This window comes from Chiloscyllium punctatum, chromosome 5 (genome assembly GCF_047496795.1).
Source record: "Chiloscyllium punctatum isolate Juve2018m chromosome 5, sChiPun1.3, whole genome shotgun sequence".
Taxonomy (NCBI): Eukaryota; Metazoa; Chordata; class Chondrichthyes; order Orectolobiformes; family Hemiscylliidae; genus Chiloscyllium; species Chiloscyllium punctatum.
The window spans coordinates 54833019-54856543 of record NC_092743.1 but is presented as its reverse complement, the minus strand read 5'-3'; the positions used below and the strand labels follow the sequence as shown (position 1 = coordinate 54856543).

Genomic DNA, 23525 nt, shown 5'->3' with positions numbered 1-23525 from the left:
CCCTTTATGCACTGCCAAACTCATTTGTCTTTTTTCTGCTTTTTGTTTCCATGTTCATTAATATTCTACCTTCTCATTCCAGCTTTACTTCTCATCCTCATATGCAGTTTCTCATCCCTCTACCAAGTTAGCTTACATTTACCCCAATGGTACTAATACTGATACTTCGTTTGTTTCCCCAGTGGGAGCAACAGCATGAGGGAATCAGCTGTGAAAAATTTAAGTTATGGAAACAGCAGAATAACCCTGAATATCAAGCAAGCAAACTGGATGTCTACCTCGCCAAAAATGGAATAGGTAATCAATTACATTTGACAGCAACTAAGATTATAAATTAACTTTTTAAGCATGTTCCAGGCAGTTATCATGCTCAAGTACCTTAAATCATCTGGCTGCTGACCCAAAATTGCACTTCCTGCAGAATTTTATTGTTTTGACATAAGGAAATGTATGTTAAGAATGCACCTGTCATCTAATTGTGGCTCAATGTCTGCTGTTCAATTATCTTAGAAGATTCAGTTTTAGAAATACTTTTCACTCATAAGTTGTGATTTTATTAAGTTGGTCATATTCTGTAACAATTGAAAGCTTAGAGCAGGAATTGCAAGATGCAAGACTAATGTACTTTTGTTTTTAAATTAGGGAATATGTTGGAATAGAGTATACTAGAAAAAGATTAGTTAAACTGTGACAGAGAAGGGAAAAGATAGTGTGCACTTTTTATAAGTTAATTTATAACAATAATTTATTTCAGTTTAGAGCATAAAATGATTTGAGACATTTAAGTGCATATATTTTGGTAATTGCATTGTTTCAGTCTTGTTCATATGTGGCCTAAGTATTTATAGGAACATTGGCTATGAAGTCAGAAATGTTCTAGTACCATTGCTGAGTTAAGGGCTAAAATTACTGTTGAAATGCCAAAGTAATAAAACTATTTTTGAGGTGAATAGTTTTGAGTTTCCGAGCTGGAATAAATTAGTTGTGGATGTTGCCTATTATAGTGACTCTTTGTTCCCCATTTATATTGATAATCAATGCATGTGTTTCTTTCTGTAATATAAATAACAAACAGTAAGAATTTTCCCTTTGTGTGATGGGTGATACCTGTGTTCTTGAGTTCATTACATAATATCTGATTGATATGACGGTACTTCCAAATATGTTGGCCTGTTTTGTGAGTCCTTATTTTCTTTAACTGTATGTTCTGTGACCACTCTAGAGTGCCCTAATTGCAGAGTTCGATTTGATCTGTCAAGAGGAGGTTGTATTCATTTTAGATGCACAGAATGCCATTATCAGTTCTGTGGTGGCTGTAAGCAACCCTTTAAATTAGGATCGGTAAGTTGTTCCCAGATTCATGAATGCTCTTTTCATTCACAAATGACATGTTTTCATTGAGCTTTAGATTTGCATCGCTATTATAAGGCAAGTTTTTTCAGGACCAAAATCGTTTTATGAGAATCGTGGAAGGTGTGATATTGAATTGTACATTCATATGTAAAGTGTCTGTTTATTCAAGAACATTTCAAACTGCACAACTCCTGTTTCCCCACTATAATATGTTTCTTCATTTTCTCTTTTTTTGTCCCTGAAAGTCATCTTGTGCATCCTCCACTGGACATGATCTGGTACCCTTCCATTGTTTTGCTGTGTTGATGGTGGGGAGCTTGAGTGATTAAGGATTCAAGAGAGATCATTGAACTTTAAGATGTTTGAGATAGTTAGTACCATGCATTTTTATAGTTTTTATGAAACCTGCTTTTTGCCAGGCTGAATCTATTACCCTGTAACTCCTGCTTTTAGGTTAGCACTGACTGATTTGTTATCATAGCAATTGCAAATGAAATAACGTGAAATTGTCAGCTAACAGCTATACTCCTCCTCATAATGATGCAAACAAGGTCATTGGTGCAACAGCTAAAAGTAATTGGGTGCAGAGTGTTTATTTGAGGAATTCCAGTGACATGCTTGGTACACAGGATTGATTAGTCTTTGACAGCTATGACTATCTTACATTATGCCAGGAATAACTGCACCCAGTGCAAGGTTGTTCCCCTGACTCCTTTTGACTTTCATTTTCCTTGAGGTTTCTTGATGAATTCTCAGTTGTCCTTTTTAAAGAAAATTCAACTCTATGTTTAAATAAATCATTCTCACACGCCTTTCCACAGGAACAATGCTTTTCTAATATTGCTAGTTTTCGCTGGGGCTCATATCAAGAAAGGACTATAAATGATAGATGTTCCTGTCTCTATGTAAAAATGCCTTTCCTGTAACTTCTGTTACCTGTATCTTGGCTTGAGTCATGTGACATGATCTCAAAACTACTTTCCTTTTTAGGTTTGATAGATTTGATGTTATGCAGTTAATTATCCCTATTTTCCTATTACTTTATGGAGTACACTGTTTTCCTCCTCAGGATAAGCTGGTTAGCATGTAACATTACTAGAGTTGGGCTGATTTTCTCTTCCATAGACATGTGTAGCCAGAGTAGTTCATTGTATAACTTGCTACCTGATATACTTTTGAGAGTTGTGAAAATAGGACTTGGTGATGAAACCATTTTTCAGCTATCTGAAAATTGTCTTTCCTCATCATTTATTTTGCATGACTTTGTCTGAATATCTATAGAACCAAACTGCCACTGAAATATGGCAGCAGTGACAGTGATGACGAGAATAAAGTTGTCACACATTGTTCAAAATGGCAACAGTCTGTCCATTGAGATGCATCATGCTTCAAGTCCAAAACCTCTAATGATGAAGCAGACTCACGCCAAAAACCCTCACCCCTGAGCAGACAACCATCATCAGTAACAATTGAGAGACAGCTTGCAATGAGAAATTCCTGTATAATCAGCTTCTTTTATGTGTCCTGACATATAGGTCAACGGTTCTTTCTTTCTGTTCACTGTCATTACACCTGTGTTAAACTGTTACTGTGCTCACTATTCATCCCACTCTATTAAACTTCCGTAGCCATAAGGATATCTGATTTCTATATCTTCTATGTCTCAAAATTACATTTGAAACGAGTATTGGATTAAAGCTACATTGCAGCATTATTTAAGGCGGAACATGTAGGTTAAACCAAATATAGATGACCATTTCCTTTGCAGAATGGCATTGATGATGCATTTGAATTTTTAAAATTATTCCCGAAGCTTTCATTGTCTTTTTTACTCTGCTAACAACTCACTAATTACTCAGATTTATTCAGCTCACTTTCACAAATGGTTATACTGTGATTCTGTTTGTGTAAATAAATATTAATGTAAGTGCTGCCTTTTTCTTGATCCGGTTTCCTTTATATAACTTGGCAGCTTCTACTCTAAGATTACTAGCCGAACTAAAGCTTATTCAATTAATTCCTTTTAAAATTTTTTTTACGTCATTGATCCATTTTGATCTAACTTTAAATATTTTAGTGCTGTAAAATTTAAATATCTATAACAGAATTTAACTTTTTGTTGAAAGTCAATGATATATCAAGTGTTCTGAGATTGGTTAGCAAAAATCAATCAGAGGTATTAAGAAGTATGGGGAAAAGGAAACATAAAATTATATTATAAGGTGTAGAGAGACAAAGGTAGGCCATTTGGCCTATTGAGACAATTCTGCCATTCATTGAGATAATGGCTGATCTAACAGTCTTCAATTCCATTTCCCTTCCTTATCCTCATAATCGTTGATTTCTTTACGGTTTAAAAATCTGTCTGTCTATCCTTCAACATACTTAATGACTCCGCGTCTATAGCAATCTATGGTCATGAGTTCCGGGGATTGACTCCCTTCTGAGAAAAGTAAATAATTCATCTTTGTCTAAAATGGGTGATCCCTTACTCTGGGATTATGCCCTATCATCCTAGACTCTCCTACAAAGGGAAATAAACTTTCCACATCTACCCTGTCAAGCCCCCTAAGAATCTTGTCTACTTAAACAAGACATAATTATAGATCAGTCATTGAATGCAAGAATAGGTTCAAAGGGTTTCTTGTGGTTTCATCGTGAGTATGTGCTGTATTCCTCTGCAATTCACTAATAACCCAGGCTAGATAATAGTAACAGGTTGCTTCATATAATTATGCAAACATTATGTCAAACGTATTGATTATAACAGGCTTGTGGATTCATGAGTGACTGCCACACTAAGGGTTTACATGCGCATCATCCCCGGGACTGTTTCTATCACCTCAGAGACTGGAGTGTGGAACGGCTGCTGCAGCTATTGAATGTGAGTCATACCTAATAACTTGATTTCTGCTCTTCCCAGAATACTTTATTAAATGCATCTCAAATAATTCAAAAAGAAGGAGTATCAGTGCAGATGGAAGGGTTCTAATGCAACCTGTTCATTGGTTTCTACACCTCACAGCAGTTCAGAACTCCCCCACTCCTGTTTATGGTGCTAACTCCAAGAAAACCCTAAACTGAAATTAGCTCATGAATGGTGTCTATTTTGCTGATTCAGGAATTTTCTTTTGTACCTCTTGCAGACGAGCTTGATCACAAAGCCATGATATGTCAGAACATCACAGCAAGGCTTTGTCAGAAGATTTGTTTTAGAGAAGAAGTTTTTCACAGGGCAATGTTTGAGTTTGTCAACACTTTTTTTTTAACACAGCCAGTTTTATAGTGAAGGCTGCTCACCTACAGTTATATTGTACTTGAATCACACTGGTGAGCAAGGTTGCTTATCACTGATCTTGGAGGGAAAAAAGCTTTACTGAGAGAAGTAGCATTTTCTGCAGCAAGAACATTACCTCACCGTTCAGCGAGTGAATTGTTGTATAATCTAATGGGGATCCATATTATAGAGCTGCAGTGATGCAAGACCACCTTCAATAGAATTCATCAGACAGCAACCAAGAAATTAAAATTAAGTCCTTTAAAAGAAACCATTTACATGGATCAAAATAAAGATTGGGATGAAGTAAAAACTGAATTAGCATGAAAGAAACCTTTAAAGTTAGGCTTTGAAAGTAGAGTCCTTTATTACAATGGAGTCAATAATGCACTGTATTTTTATGGGCTAACATGTAACATTTTAATGGGGTTTCCAAGACAGTTTTAAAAGGGTGCAAGCGACCTTCTCACCATTTCAGTTAAATGCAACGATTGCTGAATCTGGATGCGATAGTTTCACAACTAGCCTGTGTTGAAACAACGAACAACAGATTGCAACTTCAAGGTTAAAGTGTTAATCTTATATTAAACCCTGACATTGCAGCCAGTTTCTGACAAACTTTGACAATGAACAAATGACCGTTTACCATCAAAACGCTCTGCAGAATCTTAGCTGTTATCATGTATTGAATGTGAAATCAATTGGCTTTTTGTTTCAGCACTTCATTTATGTATTTTTTTTATATTGTACAGAATGTGGGTATTTCCTTGACTGGCATTGTAACAGATAACAGTCTAGAACAGATGGAAGGTAATAATTATTATTGTTCAATAATGGGGGTAATATATTGCATAAAATATAGTTTGTGTGAATATTTGTGCTTTCTTAATCTTAGTTGTCCTTTGGCATTGAGTAGCTCAGTTGCAGTTCTGTTTACATGTAGTTTTAGCATAGATCATCTTGACATGTATCCATACATTACTTAACTGTACAGTTGACAGAAGTGAACTGATTAATTTGTATCACTGTTTCCAACTTCAGCAATGCCTCAGGCAGGTTTTTACAAACTGCAGAACTGTAGAGAAAGGAAAATTCATTTCTTAAATATTATGAAATTACACCTCGATAAATTAGCAAATTGACCCAGCTATATAGATATTTCTGAAAAAAGGCACATTTTCTTGAAGCTTTTTTGTCTTGCAATCCACTTCTATCAGGACATAAAGTGAGAACACCAATGTAAAGTGGAAGGACATATTATACTATTTGAGTAGAGATGCTGTTTGGTTGGCAAGTGGACTCTGATTAGTAGAAGTGTTCCATGAATAATGCCCCAGTTATTGATAACTAAGAGTTAACTGCCAGCCTTGTTTAAATTTAAATCAGGCAGGTCAACTCTGATTGGTACAGGGAATGAACCAGAAAATGGCTGTTACCTTTTTTGTTAAGTTAAAACTTCTCATAAAGTGTCATTCTCATTCCCCTTGACATTTGCTAGAATATAAATATACAGATGAGTGTTGCTGAAAGAAGACACATTGTTTGGAGTTTTTGTTTGTCTTTCACGCCAATTCTATACTGCCAAATGACTCTTTGCTGATATTGTTGCCCTGAAGATCATTGTAATCACATATAAGCAATGACTCAATAATTTTGCGGATTTATGTGGACCAGTTGTAATACCAAATTAATGTTGTGTGAAATTAAATACCCTTTTTGATTTTAATCTGTGTCTAATGGGAAACTTCAATAGAATTTCATCCAGTTTAATACATAAACTTTAAATATCGGAAAAAGTAATCTTCAGTAGTGGATTGCAAAGTTCACTTCACTTTCATCTAAATTGTGCTGCTTTAGGTAAATGTAAAGTTACAGAGCAAAGAGATACATCACAAGGTCTGAAAGATGAACAGTGTGGACATCCATCAGTGAAAGGCTACTTGGGCTTCTGCAAGTAAGTGAAATAACAATCTTGATTATCGTTGTCCTGAGTTTGAGAATGTTAAGGATGGCACGTAGTTGAGGCAACTGTACTTATTCCAACTTAGTTAAAACTTGAAAGGTTAGGTCAGCCTTATTTCATTCCTGGTGATTCTAATATTTGGACATCACCAAGTCAGTCCCAAAAGTGATAAACCTTTTTATTTCTATGTAGAATGCTTAATATGTATCAAAGTTGTTGTATTATCGAGCCCTGCTCATTGCAATAAACTGTGGAGAAAACTGACAATACATGGTGCTGTAAGAAATGGGGAAGTGTGTTTTTGCAAAAAAGTAGTGATAATAAGCTTAAGTATAGTGCTGAAAAATTGAGTGTAAAGGGCAGCTGCAGACAATGATTAAATCAGCAAGCACGAGGGAAATGTATAATTCGGTACTAACTTTAGTGCATAATTATTCTAGTAAATAATTTCTTTCGTCATGATAGTTTAAATAATTTAGTCTCAGCAAAATAGCTGAGATAGCTGAAACATATAAACTAGGCAAGAAAAGATACATTGTTAAAATGTATATTCAGGAATGGAATGTACCTATGAACAATGGAAGATGTTACAAGCAAACAGATAAAGTGAAAGGAACATCAAGATCCAAGTTTAGCAAAATCTTCCTTATGTCAGCACTTAGAGGGAAGGGTCGCCAACTTGGAGAAGGGGGGGAAATAATAAGAGCGGATCGCAAGTTAGTCAGAGAATAAAGTTGATTGGGTAATGTAGAAGTCAGAAGAGTTGACCTCACGCAGCTCAAAAGTATAACTTTGTACTAGTTTGAATGTTCACTGCTCATTTGCTTCTGCATTTGATGCCTTTTCTTGCAAGATTGTAGAATAAATTGTCTTGTTTCCAGTTTTGGTGGTCTCGTCTAATTTTTATTAAATTTGATTCTAACAGTGCTAACAAAGATCCATAGCAATTAGAGTAATTAGGTTTTCTGATGTTGGCAGAGGGTAAGAATTGTTTGTGAATTCTGAAGGCGTAGTTCCTGAGATCTGTTGTTTCCATCTGAGAAGATGGATGAGAACTCAGTTTAATTTCACATCCAAATAATTATGTTTTTTTTTTGTCAGTGCAGCTCTCCTTCAGTGTTGAATTGAAATGACATCTTAAGAATAAGTGTTTATAGATGTAAGTTAGCTCGCTGAACTGGAAAGTTTGTTATCAGATGTTTGTCACCATGGCTAAGTAACATCATCAGTGAGTCTCTCCTGTGAAGTGCTGGTTGTATGTCCTACCTCTCTATTTATAGGTCTTGCTTTCTTAAGGTGGGTGATGTCATTCCTGGTTCTTTTTTTCAGGGAAGGTAGATGGTGTCTAAATTGATGGGTTTATTGATGGAGTTCCACTTAGAATGCCAGGCCTCGAGGAATTCTCATGAGTGTATTTGTTTCACCTGTCCTAGGATGTGTGTGGTGTCCTTCTTTGTCTGGATGTATGGAAACTAGTGATAGTGGGAAATGTCTTTTGGTGGTTGGTGTCCTGGTGCCAAATTTCCTGCTTGTTTGTCAGATATAGTGTTTTTTTATGGTTCTTGCATGGTATTTTGTAAATGACATTAATTTGCTCGTAGTATCTAATGGATCCTTTGGGTTCGTTAGTCGCTGTTTAAGTGTGTTGATAAGTTTGTGGGCTGCCATGATGCCAAGGGGTCTGAGTAGTCTGGAAGTCATTTCTGATATGCCTTTTATTTTGCACCAAAAAACAGAAAAAACTCACTCTTCAAGGTAAGTTAGATAAACTCACACAAAATTACATTTCATATAACACTGATGCTTTGAAAGTGGACCTTTCAAAATGTCCACTGACTAATACAGTAAAAGCGGTCCTGGTCAGAGGATTAAACTACAATTACAGAGATACGGGGAAAGGACTTCCACTCAGCATTTGAACCTACATTTAAAAATAACGGTCTCTCAGAGGAATCACAGCAGACCATAAGACAAAAAACTGGACCAATATTAGACCGAGAAAAGGAAGGAAATACACTCAGTGCACAAGAAAATAAAGCCTTAGAAAGACTTAAAAAAAAAAGACAAAAACATCGTTATCCTACCTGCAGACAAGGGTCGCATGACTGTTAGATCCCACATGGACTCTGGACTACATTCCACCCAGCACAGTTTGGAACCGAACAGGACAACCAGTACAGACTACAGATTCAAAACCACCAGAAACCGTTCTCCTTCCGGATCCTCCACTCCACACTCGCAGCAATGCGCCGGCACCTAACCTCTCTACAGTCAGCCCTGCCTCAGCTGAGGGTCACACTCTCTCAGAATTGTAAAGGAACCACTCTGTACTATATTCTAAGAAGAATTCATACTCTCAACAAACAGTATTTCAACACCATCTCAAACATCAAAAACTGTAGGTACAACAAACTTTTACACTCCCACCTCCATAACCAGTGCTCCTCAAACATTCCAGAAGATTCCCTCGGCCTCTGCAACTGCTCAGACGCCATTAGCCATGTGGCTGGTACTGCTACCATCTCCACGGTGATCGATGACATCACTTCCACCCCCATCATGGCTACTTCCGCAGCCGCTTCCGCCCCTCACGATTCCTCATGCACCACACGTGTCATCGCTGATGTCACACGTTCAGCGACTTCCGCCCACCCCCCCACTGCTGTGTTCACCACCACTTCTGCCCCCACCAACGCCACTCACCTGCATTCTGCTGACACATCCCCCCCCCCCCCCCCACTGACACCATCCCCGCCCCCTAGAACCCTGAGGGGAACACCTCCACCCCCATTCCCCCTACCACCACATCCACTTCAGTTATAGGCTCTGCCCCCACTCCCAGGTCCACACCTACACCAGGTCCTAACTCCCAGCCCTGCCGAGTTTTCACCATCCACATCCTCACCCCCCCCCCCCCCCCCCCCCCCCCCCCTCCCCAGACCTTCCCCTCACTGAGGACAAATGGTCAGTCCTCAGCAAAGGCCTTACCATTATCCCCCTCCGTCCACGCATCAATGAGTTTAATACGCATCGTGACATCGAACACTTCTTCGGCCACCTCTGCCTCCGAGCTTGCTTTAACAATCAGGACTACCGCCCACCTTCTGAGGACCCCTTCATTCGCTTCCAACACCCTCCATCGACCTGGACACCCTGCGCTAGCCTATTACCCACCCTCGACCCCTTCATTTCCAACTGCCGTCGAGACATTAACTGCCTAAACCTGTCTACTCCCATCCCCCACTCCAACCTGTCACCCTCTCAACGTGCTGCCCTCCACTCTCTTTGCTCCAATCCCAACCTCACCATCAAGCCAGCGGATAAAGGGGCTGCAGTGATAGTTTGGCGCACTGACCTCTACACTGCTGAAGCCAGACACCAATTTGAAGATCTCCTCCTACTGCCCCCTTGACCATGACCCACCCCCCCCCCCCCTCCATTACCAAACCACCATCTCCCAGACCATACAGAACCTCATCACCTCAGGAGATCTCCCACCCACAGCTTCTAACCTCTTAGTCTGGGAACCCCCCACCGCCCAATTCTACCTCCTTCCCAAGATCTACAAGCCTGGTCACCCTGGCTGACCCATTGTCTCAGCATGCTCCTGCCTCACCGAACTCCTCTCCACCTACCTTGATACTCTCCTATTCCCCCAGTCCAGGAACTCCCCACATATGTTCGAGACACCACCCACGCCCTCCACCTCCTCCAAGACTTCCATTTCCTCAGCCCCCAATGTCTCATCTTTACCATGGACATCCAATCCCTCTACACCTCCATCTGCCATGACCAGGGCCTCCAAGCCCTCCGTTTCTTCCTCTCCTGACATAGCCAACAGTACTCTTCCACTGACACTCTCATTCGTTTGGCTGAACTGGTCCTCACCCTTAACAATTTCTCCTTCAAATCCTCCCACTTCCTCCAGACCAAAGGGGTAGCCATGGGCACCTGCATGGGCCCCAGCTATGCCTGTCTCTTTGTTGGCTATGTAGAACAGTCCATCTTCCGTAGTTACACCGGCACCACTCCGCACCCCTGCTCGTCACTTTCCACCCTCCCAAACGGACCCCATCACCAGGTATATTTTCCCCCCCTTTCCCCCTTTCTACCTTCCACAAAGACTGTTCCCTTCGTTACTACCTGGTCAGGTCCCCCAACAGCCCACCGTCCCGTCCTGGCACCTTCCCCTGCCACTGTAGGAATTGCAAAACCTGCGCCTACACCTCCTCCCTCACCACCATCCAAGGCCCCAAAGAAGCCTTCCACCTCCATCAACATTTCACCTGCACATCCACCAATGTCATTTATTGTATCCGCTGCTCCCGATGAGATCTCCTCTACATTGGGGAGACTGGACGCCTCCTCGCAGAGTGCTTCAGGGAAAATCTCCGGGACATCCGCACCATTCAACCCCATTACCCCGTGGCCCAACATTTCAACTCCCTCTCCCACTCTGCTGAGGACATGCAGGTCCTGGGCCTCCTCCACTGCCACTCCCTCACCACCCGATGCCTAGAGGAAGAATGCCTCATCTTCCACCTTGGAACTTCAACCCCAGGTCATCAATGTGGACTTCACCAGTTTTCACATTTCCCCTCCCCCCACCTTACCTCAGTTCCAACCTTCCAGCTCAGCACTGTCCTCATGACCTGTCCTACCTGCCAATCTACTTCTCATCTATCCGCTCCACCCTCCCCTAATGACCTATCACCTCCATTCCCACCCCCACTCACCTATTGTACTCTTTGCTACCCTCTCCCCAGCCGTGCCCCCCACCCACATTTATATCTCCACCCTGGAGGCTTCCTGCCTCTCTTCCTGATGAAGGGCTTTTGCGCAGATTTTTCTGCTCCTCGGATGCTGCCTGAGCTGCTGTGCTTTTCCAGCAACACACACTCAACTCTGATCTCCAGCATCTGCAGACCTCGCTGTTTCCCATTAGGATACATGAACACCAACAAGCTACCAAAAGACATGACCCACTATCACTAGTTTCCATATATCCAGACAAAGAAGGACACCACTTTGACTGGCACAACACACACATCCTAGGACAGGTTAAAAAAAAAAGACATACACGAGAATTCCTAGAGGCCTGGCATTCTAACTGGAACTCCATCGATAAACACATTAATCTAGACCCCATCTACCTCCCCTTGGGAAAAAAACCTGAAATGACATCACCATCTTCTGAAACGAAGAACTATAAATAGACAGGTGGGACATCCCACCAGCACTTCAGCAAAGGCTCTCATTGATTATGTTACCTCGTCATGGTGACGAAATATCTGAAAACAAACCTTCCAGCTCAGCGAGCTAACGTACATACATATCATCAACCTGAGCTACAAATCTTCTCAAAGATAGCTAATATGTGTTTATCTCCAGAGTAGACTTGAAACCCATTCAGAGGTAAGAGACTGCCATTGAGCTGATTTCTCTTTATTTATATTTGCCCAGGTTTGAGTGTCATTTGAAAATTAAGGTTCATCTCTGTGCCTTACCCTGCAGCTTAACATTGAATTTTGATAAGGACAGTTAATTTTCTCGCCATACCTAAGATCATCCCAATCCAGCAATTTTTTTTTTTCTTAATTCTCCACCTGAGTGCCCAGAACTTTACCCTTGGTCCCCTCCAATTTTACAGTTACAGGCAGTGCTTCAGTGAGATTTCAACAAACACAGTCAGCTTTCACCTTTTTACTTGACTTTTCCTGTCCATGGGCAATGTGAAGTTCAAGTCTGTTCCCGTCCCTCCCAACTTCCCATTGTACACAATCTTGAGGGTGCCACTTTGTCAACAAACTGAAGCTATTTCTTTCCAGCATTAGGAACAAGGCTCGCTGCTCAGGCTAAACTAATACTGTGTAGGCACAATGTTCTTAATCTGTCTGAAGTCTGGGAACTTCTTACTCCATTTTATGACGTTTGTATTTAATGGTACCTTCCACTTATCAAATATTATCAATGTATGCTTCTTGATTCACTTTATCGTCCCTTCTATGTCAAAAGTAGGAAAAATGAAAGAATATGGTAATAGAACACTCAGAGAATTATAATATGATTAGTCAGTGTCATTATGGATTTATGAAAGGGAATTGTGGAAAATTGCCCAGGTATGTCCTTTCTATTGATAGCAGGAACAATCTAACACTGCCAGTTAGCATCCATCAGTCAACTGTCAATCATCATCAAAGTAATGAAAGTGGTCTTTGCTATCAAGTAACACATTCAAAGGAATAACTTACTCAGGGGTTACCTTATAGAGATTTATAACATCATGAGGGATATAGAGAGGGTGAATAGCAAATGTCTTTGCCTGAGAGTGGGGGATTTGGTAGGGGCCATATTTTTAAGGTGGAGGAAAGAGGTTTAAAAAGGACTTGAGGGGCAACTTCTTTTCACAGAGTGGTTTGTGTGTAGAATGAACTTCCAGAGGAAGTGGTAGATGTTGATATGGTTAAAACATTTAAAGACGTTTGGATAAATACATGAATAAGAAATATTTGGAAGTATGTGGGTGAAGCACAGGCAGGTTAGTTTAGTTTAGTGTTATGGTTGGCATGGAATGGTTCGATCGAAGGGTCTGCTTCCATGCTGTATGACTGTATGACTTTATCTGCTGTGAAAATCCTCATAGATGTCTGTTACCTCTAGATTATTCTAGTGTTTTTCTGACCGATCTCTCACATTCGACCTGCCAATGTCCCTGTTCAAACCATTCCCATTCATCTATCATCTGTGTTTACTGACATGTATTGACTCCCAGTCAAGCATTATTTCAACCCTTGCTTTCAAAGCCTTCCATGATCTCTCCCCTGCTCATCTAGTCTCTCTCTCAACCTATCAATCCAATAAGTAAACAAATGGTGCGATGTCTTTCATTCATTATATCCTTTTATTCTGAAATACTTTATAAACATCATTAATTTATCTGCAATTCTATTCCCAATTTTAAAAAAAACTTAAACCATCGTCTCAACTGTTTATTTGGTTTCCTTCTGAATAATTTTGCTCATGCCCAGACACAATGCCTGACTTTGTATAGTGTGAATATTTTTATATTGCTGCTGTTGCAGTCATTGTTTCAACATACCAAGTTTTTAAAATTCAAACTATTCTTGCAAACATTTGGGAGCTACAGTTAAGTATATTTTATTTCAAGTAAACAGAATTTACCCCCTTAAGCTGATATCTAACTGGCAAATAACTGACTAAGTTTTTCACTGCAGTTTTCAAGAGATAAATTTTAACACAATATATTATTAATATAAAAAATAAGTTTAAAATTACTCTTTAAGTGGGGGGAATTTAAAAAAGTCAAATAAAAGGTCTAAAACATTTTAACACTACTATCTCATCTTTTTATTTCAGAATGCATTTTATAGAGTTTTTGGTGGAACTCATTAATAAAAATTCTTTGGACCCAGTCCTACTATACAATAAGGAGGAAATGTTAATTGAACTACAGCGCTGGGGTGTGGCAATCCCTAACCAACATGTGAATGAAGAAGACGAACAATTTACGCAAAGACTAAGAGTTGTAAGTTCTCAAAGAATGAAATTAACTTATGGGTACAATGGAATTCATTTGGCTTTCAAAATGTTATTAATTTATTACATCATTAAAATTGAACTGACAGTTCCGTCCTAGTGATGATTATCAGTTTTGAACGTGGCTCCATCTCTCAATGTTCTTGCTCATCTGTATTTTTTGCTGGCTCATTTTTGTGTTACTTTTTTTTAACAACCAGGTGAGGAGAGGGGAGAAACCCTCTTCAGAACAAGGCACAGCAAATTTTTCAAAATCTTTTTGGAATGCAGTTATCACTCTTCAGTGGTTTGCTAGCAAATTAAGTAGTCAATTATGAAAGTTTCCTTGATTGAAAGAGTGAAGAATTTTATTACTTGCTAGTCAATTCCAGAAAAAAATAATAAAACACCACATCAAACACAAGTGATATGTTGAAAAGGGAGACTGCCTGATACAGACTGCAAAAATAAGGTTCACATAATTAAGCAGTCCTTCGTATCCTTGAAGTTTCTTTTTGGTTTGATGTCATGCATCTTGTACTTTAATGTAGTCATGATTTGGAGATGCCGATGTTGAACTGGGGCGTACAAAGTTAAAAATCATGCAGCGCCACTTTATAGTCCAACAGGTTTATTTGGAAGCACGAGCTTACAAAGTGCTGTGCTCCCAAATACACCTGATGAAAGAGCAGCACTCTGAAAGTTAGTGCTTCCAAGTAAACCTATTGGACCATAACCTAGTCATAGAGATGCACAGCATGGAAACAGACCCTTCGGTCCAACCTGTCCATGCTGACCAGATATCCCAACCCAATCTAGTCCCACCTGTCAGCACCTGGCCCATATCCCTCTAAACCCTTCCTATTCATATACCCATCCAAATGCCTCTTAAGTGTTGCAATTGTACCTGCCTCCACCATATCCTCTGGCAGCTCATTCCATACACGTACCACCCTCTGTGTGAAAAAGTTGCCCCTTAGGTCTCTTTTATATCTTTCCCCTCTCCCCTCTCACCCTAAACCTATGCCCTCTAGTTCTGCACTCCCTGACCCCAGGAAAAATACTTTGTCTATTTATCCTATCCATGCCCCTCATAATTTTGTAAACCTCTATAAGGTCACCCCTCAGCCTCCGACGCTCCAGGGAAAACAGCCCCAGCCTGTTCAGCCTCTCTCGATAGATCAAATCCTCCAATCCTGATCCTGGCAACATTCTTGTAAATCTTTTCTGAACCCTTTCAAGTTTCACAACATCTTTCCGATAGGAAGGAAACCAGAATTGCATGCAATATTCCAACAGTGGCCTAACCAATGTCCTGTACAGCCACAACATGACCTCCCAACTCCTGTACTCAATACTCTGACCAATAAAGGAAAGCATACCAAACGCTGCCTTCGCTATTCTATCTACCTGGAACTCCACTTTCAAGGAGCTATGAACCTGCACTCCAAGGTCTCTTTGTTCAGCAACACTCCCTAGGATCTTACCATTAAGTGTATAAGTCCTGCTAAGATATGCTTTCCCAAAATGCACCTCACATTTATCTGAATTAAACTCCCTCTGCCATTTCTCAGCCCATTGGCCCAACTGGTCCAGATCCTGTTGTAATCTGAGGTTTCCCTCTTCGCTGTCCACTACACCTCCAATTTTGGTGTCATCTGCAAACTTACTAGCTGTACCTCTTATGCTTGCTTCCAAATCATTTACTTAAATGACAAAAAGTAGAGGACCCAGCACCGATCCTTGTGGCACTCCACTGGTCACAGGCCTCCAGTCTAAAAAAAACCCTACACCACCATCCTCTGTCTTCTACCTTTTGAGCTAGTTTTGTATTCCATGAGATCTAACCTTGATAATCAGTCTCCCAAGGGGAACCTTGTTGAACGCCTTACTGAAGTCCATATAGATCATATCTACTGCTCTGCCCTCCTCAATCTTCTTTGTTACCTCTTCAAAAAACTCAATCAGGTTTATGAGACATGATTTCCCACGCGCAAAGCCATGTTGACTATCCCTAATCAGTCCTTGCCTTTCCAAATACATATACATCCTGTCCCTCAGGATTCCCTCCAACAACTTGCCCACCACTGAGGTCAGGCTCACTGGTCTATAGTTCCCTGGCTTGTCTTAACCGCCCTTCTTAATCCGTGTCACCACGTTTGCCAACCTCCAGTCTTCTGGCACCTCACCTGTGACTATTGATGATACAAATATCTCAGCAAGAGGCCCAGCAATCACTTCTCTAGCTTCCCACAGAATTCTCGGGTACACCTGATCAGGTCCTGGGGATTTATCCACCTTTAACCGTTTCAAGACATCCAGCAGTTCCTCCTCTGTAATCTGGACATTTTGCAAGATGTTACCATCTATTTCCCTACAGTCTATATCTTTCTTGTTTTTTTTTACTCTGTATTTTATATTTTATTTTATATCTTCAGTCAGAGTGGAATCTATAGGTCTTTGAATTTTCGGTAAATGGGTGTTTCCTCAATTTGCTTTCTTACTGGACATTGTTTTCTGAGATAATGAGAGGAATAGGCAAGAAGAGAGAAAGTTCAGGTCTTATTGTCGCAAGTTCATTTTTTCTTCTCTCTGTTCTGCATGAAAGTGACTGTTGGAGTGTAGTTCAATGTATATTCTGGAGCCTAACTCCATTGTCTTTCCAAGTTGACAAATTAGTTGGTGAGTCTTTTTCTCAGAATATGTGAAATTAACATCCATGTGTGAATTAAACAAGAGATATAAATTTCTTGACCATAACTCAGTTGCCTGGTCTTATGTCTTTGAATAAAAATGATTATTCCATGTAGCCAGCTTTATTACTTAAATAGGTCTTTGGAAATTTGGCTTGCAGATATTTTAAAGTTTATGCTTTTTCCTTTTGAGAAACCATTTTAATCCATGAAAGGGCTCATGATTTAAATGAGAAGTTAAAGTTAGATAGTATGACATTTGTCATCCCCCCACACCACAAAGAAGAACACAAACCTTATTTCTCCATTTTGTTTACAGTGAATGTTCATTCCAAGGTCAAGATGAAATACCAATACAAAAGCTGCAACAACACACCTTCTGCATTTACTCTCTCCATTCTAACCATGGTTCACAGGGTGGCTTTTCTTCCCCAGATTGTGACATCTTCCCCAAGTTTCAAATTTTTTCTATCCATTACTGGATTTAGGAATGTTTACCAGTTTGACCATTAGGAGATCAGCAGTAAACTGAGATTTACCTCCTGTAGGGTGTCTAAAATTGCTCCTCACTTTCATTTAACTTTAAAACCAACCTCATTGCACTTGTTGAGGCTTGAAACTTGGTTCTGTGCCTCTGATCTCCCATGGGTTAATTCTGTGTTTAACTCACCGATAAGCACCTGGTGGTTTCTACCAGCAGTATCTGCTTTAGGACATGTTTTGCTATGAGAATGGGCTTTCCTCTAACCTGTTCCACTTTCCCTGCAATACTACCACCATCAGGAGAATATTCAGCTTCTACCATACTCCCCTGCAACTCTATCTCCTAAAGGAGGCTTCACCTTCCCTTTGTCTTGATCTATCTGACAAGTACGTTGGTCATTCTTTAATTTTGGCGCAAAGGTATCTATTAAACATATCTCTATCCTGTCAAATTTTTTTTGCCACCTTACCTGGCCCTTTCTTGCTTGCTTTTATGTCTACTGGTTTATCTTTACCCAGGTTTAATTCAGGTGGCCCTTCCTGAGGCTCTCCAAACCTCATGGGTTTTACTGCCCTTTGTGGGGTTTCCAAACCTCTTTTACTGCCTTATCTTGCCACCACTTGTTCCAAAGTTTCTTCAACCTTTCTAGTCTCTCTCAGCTGATCTTTCTTGTTGTCAGGGTATGTTTTGCTACGTGACATCCTTCCCTGGCATTGGCAAGCTCAGGTCAATCCCTCGTCTTTACACTTATTACCTATTACAAGTTCACTCTCTAAATAAACTCTAACCAGTGGCAACTCTATATTATTTGTCATGAGCCCTTTTAGCGGCATGTTGGAATTTAATTTGCTTCCAGATGGAAAATCATTTATTTTCCCCACTAGCAGGATCCTGGGGTATTGAGAATGCTGTTTTTCTCTCTCTCTCTTGCAGTTTAAAGTTGCTGTTCCTTTTGGACATAGAATCATGACCACTTTCCTGGTTGATCGTTCTGCCAATGTTAATGATGCTGTTTTTGCAGCCTGTATTTCTGTGGAATACCAGAACCAACAATTTTCTGCTGTGTGTGCTGGTATCTTGGTGTGGGAGCACTTGATGTGATTTTTCATGTCTCCCATCCTGATATCTGCTTTTGACAGTTGAGGACCACTCTGTTTTTGCTGCCTGACTTTCCACTAGTCTTCCCTGTGTTGTCATGGTAATTACCTCAGGCTTATCTTTCTCTAGTCTGTGACAGCTATTAGGTCCTAGTTTCACTGATTTTGTGTTTGTGTGTTAAACCAAATTTGTTGGCGTTGTCGGCCTCTGTTTCTCTGCATGCATATGGATGCAAAACAGTGCTGAGGTTTTCAATTTCTTGAGAATTGCCTCTTAAACGTTTGGGTCAGTGTCCTCAGTTTTAATGGCCTTACCCACCGTGAGCTGCTTGAGCCATGTATCTTTTGATCTTACAAATGCTCCAGACCTTAAGTTGGAATTGGGTGTGATTTTCTCACCAAAGTTGCCTTCAGCCTCCTTGTCAATTCCTGCTGTTTCAATTTAAACTCCCTTTCACTTTCATTTTCCATTTTCTAGAATTCCTTTGCTTGGAAATCCCTTTGTTATTTTTTTTTTCCTGTCTCCTTGCTTCACTGCCCTCTGTTTTCCATCTCTACCAGTTTTGCAATTTTTGTTTTTCTGTGTTTTTGGGCATAACTCAAACTCTGTGATTAGTTACCCCTTTAATTCTTCCAGTTTAGTTTCAGAATTGCATAAATTATTTTGTTCTGCAGTACAAGAGCATTAATATGAAACTTGGTAGTCTTAGCTCTTTAAACCTTGGGGATCTTAAACAAAACTCTTTATGTAGTTGTCTTTAAACAGGTTTTAACCAATTGATTCTCTTCACCCAAAATGCAGCTTGTCAGCTTTAGGCCCACAGCATATTATTGATAAAGTGCAGAAAGAGCTTAATTTAGCATCTGTCAAATATCTCAGTTGAAGTGCTTGATGCATGAACAGCTAATGATCCACTCCCCAACATCAACTTCCCTGCTTTTGATAAGCACAGAAGTTTAAAGAGAATTTTTCAATGTCTTTTTAACTGCCAGGGAAATGCATTTGGAAAATTGGTTCAGCTATGTACCAATTTTAAGAATCTCAGATTCTCTTATGGCCAGGATGCAGATTTAGAGAGAAATTTACTGGATGAGGGCGGCACATTGGCTCAGTGGTTAGCACTGCTGCCTCACAGCGCCAGGGACCCAGGTTCTATTCCAGCCATGGGTGGCTGTGTGTATGTGGAGTATGTGCATTCTTCCCGAGTCTGTGTGGGTTTCCACTGGGTGCTCCGGTTTTCACCCACAATCCAAAAATGTGCAGGTCAGGTGAATTGACCATGCTAAATTGCCCATAGTGTTCAGGGATGTGTAGCTTAGGTGCATTAGTCAGGGGTAAATATAGGGTAGGGGAATGGGTCTGGCTGGGTTACTCTTCGGAGGGCTGATGTGGACTTGTTGGGCCGAAGGGCCTGTTTCCTCACTGTAGGGATTCTAATGCAAATTCAAAACTTGCCAATGCTGGATGCATGTGGAAAGGCCATTAACAGAACGTTCTCCCAGAGGCCTGGGTGATCAGAGTATGTTGGATGAAGGGTGGATGGCATCACCAACTACATTTCCTGTCCTGTACACTTCCTTGTACATTCACTGTACAAAATGCTGGCCAAATTGATAAAAACAAATTCTATAGTATTAATCTGGACATTGGAAAGTCGAGAACACTTGTATTGAAATCAGTGTTCATTTAAGGAGGGCTGCTGGATCACAACAGAGCTTGTAAGTAGGCCTGATGGCTTTGCACTGAAAGTTACTTCCTAGGAGGATGTTTTATTATGCTGCCCTCTCGTGGTTACTGACGATGCACTCATTGACATTGATCTTTGAGTTTCCGAACTTCCTGATCTGAGAAATTCCAGTATCAGGCTGTCAATAGGAATGTTTTCTAATCGGCCTGTTCAGAGATGTTATTACACACCTCTGGAGCAGGTAGGATGGAATCTAGGTCTCCTACTTCAGAGATAGAGACATTACCACTGCAGCACAAGAGTTCTGGGTAGCAAGTTTTCAGATCCAAAGTCTCTTAACAAGCAGCACGTTTGAATTTGCCCTCATCACAAAGTAGATTGAATCTTTGAGGATCACTCTCTTATTTAAGTGCCTTGCTTTGTTAAATGTTTGATTTGATGATCTTCCCCTCTCAAAGGGGTTGTATCATAGCAGCGAAACAGCGGTATTGAGATATTCTTAGAAAAGTGAAACTGATATAACCATATCATGCACAACATGACCCCACCAGCTGATTGACAACAGCTGTGGCTATAGGGTTCCGACCGTTAATTTTAATCTATATCTCGCTTCAGAGAGGGTGAACAATTATTCCTATTTAATTTTAATTCTATTCTTCTCCTTTCAGATTTAAATTTACCAATTTAAACAATCATCCAGTAGCACTATATCCATTGAGTCACTGACTTCTAATGTTTTGGAAAAGCAAAACTGCAAAACCTAACACCAAATAAAAAATGAAATAAACTATACTATTTAGACATCATTTTGTGAATTCATTGAATTTGGTTATATTTTAAGTGAATCTTTCACCATGGAGTAATGAATTTAATTGGATCCTGGATGTGATTTCCAGGACAAAATACTTTAGTCCTTAGGTATCAGAGGAAAGTATCCAATGATAAATCTTTCAGTCGACTTGCTTATTGTATCGACTAGGAGACGGTGCATACAATTTCATAATGTGAAAATAACATTTTTTTTTAAAACAGAAAATATTGAATGAATTAAAGCTGGACAATCCACAGAAAGTTTTTGATAAGAACACAGGATGATTTGCTTCCATCGGGCAGATGTCCAATGAGTTGTACCTGCATCCAAGTAAACACAAGACTTTAAACATGAACTTACAGAAAATTTACAGCACAGGAAGAGGCCATTTGGCCAGTTACTGAGCTAGCAGCCTACCATGAAAATGCTTCACGAGCAAGATGTTGTATCAAGACACAATACTTTAGTTTTACATATCACTTGTTTTTTTAAATCACTAGTTAATTTCATGTAGCATTGCTCAGAATCAAATGTTTATTTGAAACATGGAAAAATTTGTGGCAGAGAAGGAAACTGTTTGTTTGTCCTTGGTAGCTGAAAAAGATTCCCAGTATCTGGTCATTGGTCTTATGGGTTTCAGCATAAGTTTTCCAAGTTTTTGTTTTAGATGTGAATACTATTTCTGCCTCTCGTATCCACTGCAGGTGGTGAATTCCACTCTCGCCAATCTTTAGATGAAAATCCAACTGCTTTTTCTTGGGAAAGAGGTTTGGGTCAATATCACTTTGGGGCTGTGTGCATGAGGGGAAAGATTGAAACTTAACATGCAGCTGAGCTTGATGATGTGTGGCAATAACCTACACATCAGTTACAGGCACAGAGCTTGGGGCATGCTGTGCGAATGTATAACAGCATCAGGCCAGTGATTGGCTCCTGGGGTGCCTTTTCAAGAAAAATATAACCACTCTACCTGAAAGAAAGAAGCTCAAAATGTAACACATCAAAGTAGCCTTCAACATTTTTAAGAAACGCTGGGAAAATTTATGTAAACTGTGAAACATATTAATGTTATGTAATGTTAAGATATAATTTTAAAAGAGCAAAGAACTGTTTGTCTGCATTACAGAAAAAGTTATGAGAACAATTTTTGTAGTAAGGACAGAAATTGATGTCATTGCAAAATTTCACCAAGCACGTGCTTCTATTGGAGAGGACATTTGTAACTCTGTAGATTCTTCACCCGTGAGTCATGTACGGTAGAGCCCAGCAATAATTAAGTTTCTACTTTTTTTTTCCATTATCCCGTGTCTACATGGGTTTCCTCCGGGTGCTCTAGTTTCCTCCCACAGCCAATTCACCTAACCTGCACAACTTCGGCCTGTGCTAAATTACCCATAATATTTAGGGGTGTGTAGATTAGGTTCATTAGTCAGGGGTAAATATAGGGTAGTGGGAATGGACCGAGGTGGGTTACTCTTCGGAGGGTTGGTGTGGACTGGTTGGGCTGAAGAGCCTGTTTTCACACTATAGGATTCTATGATAAGTTTAGCATTGAGGCCAGTCAAAATTATATCCTTTTATTTATAAATTTTACAGTTGGCATGTGGCCACATACTACATGAGAAATGTTCAAGCTTGCTGCCCAAGTGATTTTGCACAATATTCCTTTCTGTGATAAAAGATTTATTATTCTAATTAGCTACAGTTTATATGTTTTCATATTAAAAGCACTTTGACTGCTGGAGATCTTACGTAAAAACAGAAAATGCTGGGTTCTGAAAAAGTGTCATATTGGAGTTAAAGTATTAATTTTTTTTCTTTTGAGTTTCTTCAGCACTTTCTGATATTTTTGTATGTTGGAATCATTTTATGTTGTAGTATAGAATGTTAAGTTTTGTGATTGATTGTAACTTCGATCTTAAAAATAAAATTTTGAATTTTTTATTCCTGTTAATTACTACAGTGTAGAGCTGTTGTCAATTCACAATGTTGATAGCAGCCTCCAAATTGTAATGATTCAGTTTTTTTATTTTTAAAATTTTGTCAGTGGGGCTGGTGATTCGACTTATTTAAAGATCAAGGTCTGTTGATCTAGTGCAAGGTTTAGTAATTGAAGTTTATTTGAAGCCCATGATACCAAAAAGGGTAGTTACTTGCTGTATTACCAATCCAGACCCATAAACAAAGAGGTGAAAGGACCTATAATAATCGAGCCCTAGTACCCAACATTTTAATAGTAATTGTGATATGATTAATTTCATTAGCCAACATCCCATCTCATTCACTTGGCTGTCAATAATGAATGACTCCCACACTAATCTAAAGTGAGGCTGAACAAAAGCCTCTGTGCTTAGTTACTTGTTTATAAATACCAGGAACATACCTTCTATTGGGACAACTAACAAAGGTGTTAAAATGGAATTTTGACTCATTTGCAGAACAGTATTTCATCTTTTTAAATGGTTAGAGCCAAAATGTTTGGGAATTGATGAGTAGGGAACAAAACTCACGATTATAAGAAAGTGTCCTACCTGGATAAAAGCAAACAATTTCCTGCCAGACCGCCCCCCCCCCCCCCCCCCCCCAACACAATATAAACATTACAGAGGAGCTGACAGTGCAG

At 39.8% G+C, this 23525-nt stretch overlaps 2 protein-coding genes across 8 annotated transcripts in view; one reads left to right on the top strand and one right to left on the bottom strand.

The window, feature by feature from the left end:
• Positions 1–22838, top strand: part of LOC140477089 (uncharacterized) — a 66183-nt gene extending 43345 nt beyond the window's left edge. For 5 of the 7 annotated variants that reach the window (XM_072570339.1, XM_072570342.1, XM_072570343.1 and 2 more), the window contains 7 exons: positions 183–297; positions 1223–1341; positions 4124–4237; positions 5383–5440; positions 6488–6584; positions 13971–14139; positions 21124–22837. In XM_072570339.1, the coding sequence (XP_072426440.1) occupies positions 183–297; positions 1223–1341; positions 4124–4237; positions 5383–5440; positions 6488–6584; positions 13971–14139; positions 21124–21186 (735 nt within the window). In that variant the 3' untranslated portion in view covers positions 21187–22837. Of the gene's footprint in view, positions 1–182; positions 298–1222; positions 1342–4123; positions 4238–5382; positions 5441–6487; positions 6585–13970; positions 14140–21123 lie in introns of all 7 variants that reach the window. The other 2 variants (XM_072570341.1, XM_072570340.1) reach the window with 2 other exon arrangements.
• snx16 (sorting nexin 16) overlaps positions 1–23525 on the bottom strand; it is a 386689-nt gene that overhangs the window by 207586 nt on the left and 155578 nt on the right. The gene's annotated exons all lie outside the window — the stretch shown is intronic.